The sequence below is a fragment of the Egretta garzetta genome, unplaced genomic scaffold, assembly GCF_000687185.1.
Source record: "Egretta garzetta isolate BGI_Z169 unplaced genomic scaffold, ASM68718v1 scaffold1233, whole genome shotgun sequence".
Lineage (NCBI taxonomy): Eukaryota > Metazoa > Chordata > Aves > Pelecaniformes > Ardeidae > Egretta > Egretta garzetta.
This window is the reverse complement of record NW_009259213.1, coordinates 43776-46041: the sequence shown is the minus strand read 5'-3', so window position 1 is coordinate 46041 and position 2266 is coordinate 43776. Positions and strand designations below refer to the sequence as shown.

Below are 2266 nucleotides of genomic sequence, written 5' to 3'. Positions count from 1 at the left end.
CAGGGATCCCCGTGCCTGGCAGCACAGCACGCAGCGCGGGCGGCAGGGAGGGCAGGAGAGGTGACGAGTGCTGGCTGCCCTGGGAGTTTTGTGGCCAGGTCTGGCCAGGGGGGCACGGGAAGGGCCACACGTGGCATTGCCAGGAGCACCAGGGGAAACGGGGACCCCTGCTCCCACGTCCCCCCAGTGGAGCTCCGCAGGGTCGGTGGGGCACAGCGCTACTGGAGGAACCCCCCCTCCCCGGGAAGGTGTCACCACGCCGGTCCCTGCACAGGTACGACAGGAACAAGCTGACCCTGAAGGACATTCACAGATGCCAGTACGTGGCCTGCATGAACCCCTCCGCAGGGTCCTTCACCATCGACCCCCGGCTGCAGGTACGCAGGGCCCGGGGGGCCGGGGGCTGTGCCCCAGTGGGTTCACTCTCCTGGGAGTGGAGCCCGGAACGGGGTGGGATGGTGAGGGACAGAGCAGGATGAGGTGGGATGGGGCTGGGACGTGGTGGGGGACCTGGCTGTGCCGGCTGCCTGCGCCAGCCCCGGGGAGCAAAGCTCCCACTTGGATTTTTGCTCCTTTCTGCAGCGGCACTTCTGCGTCTTCGCCCTGAGCTTTCCCGGCCAGGAGGCCCTGCTCGCCGTGTACAGCACCATCCTCGCCCAGCACCTGGCCCTGCAGAAGATGCCACCGGCCGTGCAGAAGCTGCAGCCCCAGCTGGTGGCAGCGGCGCTGGGTGAGCCCCTGCCGCACCGGGGGGACCCGGGAGCCCCAGGCAGCACCTCCACGCCACGGCACCGCGCGAATGAACCCTTCCCTCCCATTCATGCCCAAAGCACAGCATCCTGTCCCCAGAAATGGCCCAAGACCCCAGGCTTGTCCCTCCAGCCGAAGCGGGGCGGGGGGGAGAGCGAGCCAGGCTCGGGGGGCACCAGAGGCTGCGGTGGCCTCGGGGACCTGCCCGCCCGCTCACCCCATGTCTCCCACCGGCAGCTCTCCACCAGAAAGTCGCCGCCACCTTCTTGCCAACAGCCATCAAGTTCCACTACCTCTTCAACCTCCGTGACCTCTCCAACATATTCCAGGTAGTGGGAGGGCCGTTCCCCCTAAACCATCTTCATCCCTTTCCCTCCGTCACCACGTGTCCTTGCAGTGCACCACGTCCTTGTGGTGCACCACGACCCCTTCCCAAAGCCAGCCCTTACGCTCAGCTCGGGGCAGCTGTCGGGGAAGCCCCCGAGGACTGAGCATTCGCCTCTTTGCCAGGGCCTCTTGTTCTCCACCCCCGAGTGCCTGAAAAGTCCCGTGGACTTGGTGCGCCTCTGGCTCCACGAAGCCGAGCGGGTGTACGGAGACAAGCTCCTCGATGAACGGGATCAAAAAGACTTTGGGAAGATGCTGGCGGACACCTGCAGGAAGTGCTTTGATGTAAGTTGTGCTGGAAAATGAGGGAGCGCCGCACCCTGCTGGGGCTGCACTGGCAGCCTGAGCCCCCCTGCAGGGGCTCGGTGGTGGCATGGGCAGTGCTGAGCCCCCCGGCTGAGCCCCACCATGCCTGAGCCCCCCAGCTGAGCCCCCCGCCTGGCCTCGCCTCTCCCAGGAACTCAATGAAGACCTAGTGTTCGCCAAGCCCAACATCTACTGCCACTTTGCCCAGGGCATGGGGGAGCCCAAGTACCTGCCGGTGCCGAGCTGGCCGGCCCTGAACAAGCTGCTGGGGGAAGCCTTGGACAGCTACAACGAGATGAACGCGGCGATGAGCCTGGTGAGCGCCCTGCTGCGGGCGGCTACGGGGCATTCCCTGCTTTTCCTGCCATGGTTCAGAACATCAAACCTTCCCCTCCTGCGTCCTTCAGGTGCTCTTTGAGGACGCAGTGTCTCATATTTGCCGAATTAGTCGGATCTTGGAGTCCCCCCGGGGCAACGCGCTGCTGGTGGGGGTGGGAGGCAGCGGGAAGCAGAGTCTGGCGCGGCTGGCAGCGTACCTCAGCAACCTGAACGTCTTTCAGATTACGCTGAGGAAAGGCTACAGCATCCCGGACCTGAAGGTGAGCGCAGCTTTGCTCCCAGCCCCGGGGCACCTTGCCAACGCGGAGCGGTGCTGAGCCCTGCGGTGGCGCCGGTGCCTGGGGTGGGCGTGCGGGACTCTGCCCTGGTCGCTGCATCCGTGCACCGTGCCATCCGCTCGGAGGCGCTTTCTGAACACCCACGAGTCCTGCCCCGAGGGGCCCCAGCGTTTGCCCAGCCAGGGGTGGGGGGGTGCCGGCAGCAA

General features: G+C 66.2%; 1 protein-coding gene across 1 annotated transcript in view; it reads left to right on the top strand.

The window, feature by feature from the left end:
* The window catches only part of LOC104123567 (dynein heavy chain 17, axonemal), a 26789-nt gene that overhangs the window by 22868 nt on the left and 1655 nt on the right, over positions 1–2266 (top strand). Inside the window, 6 exon segments of the mRNA XM_035891417.1 lie at positions 275–377; positions 583–730; positions 988–1079; positions 1261–1422; positions 1595–1759; positions 1851–2042. Coding sequence (XP_035747310.1) covers positions 275–377; positions 583–730; positions 988–1079; positions 1261–1422; positions 1595–1759; positions 1851–2042 — 862 coding nt within the window.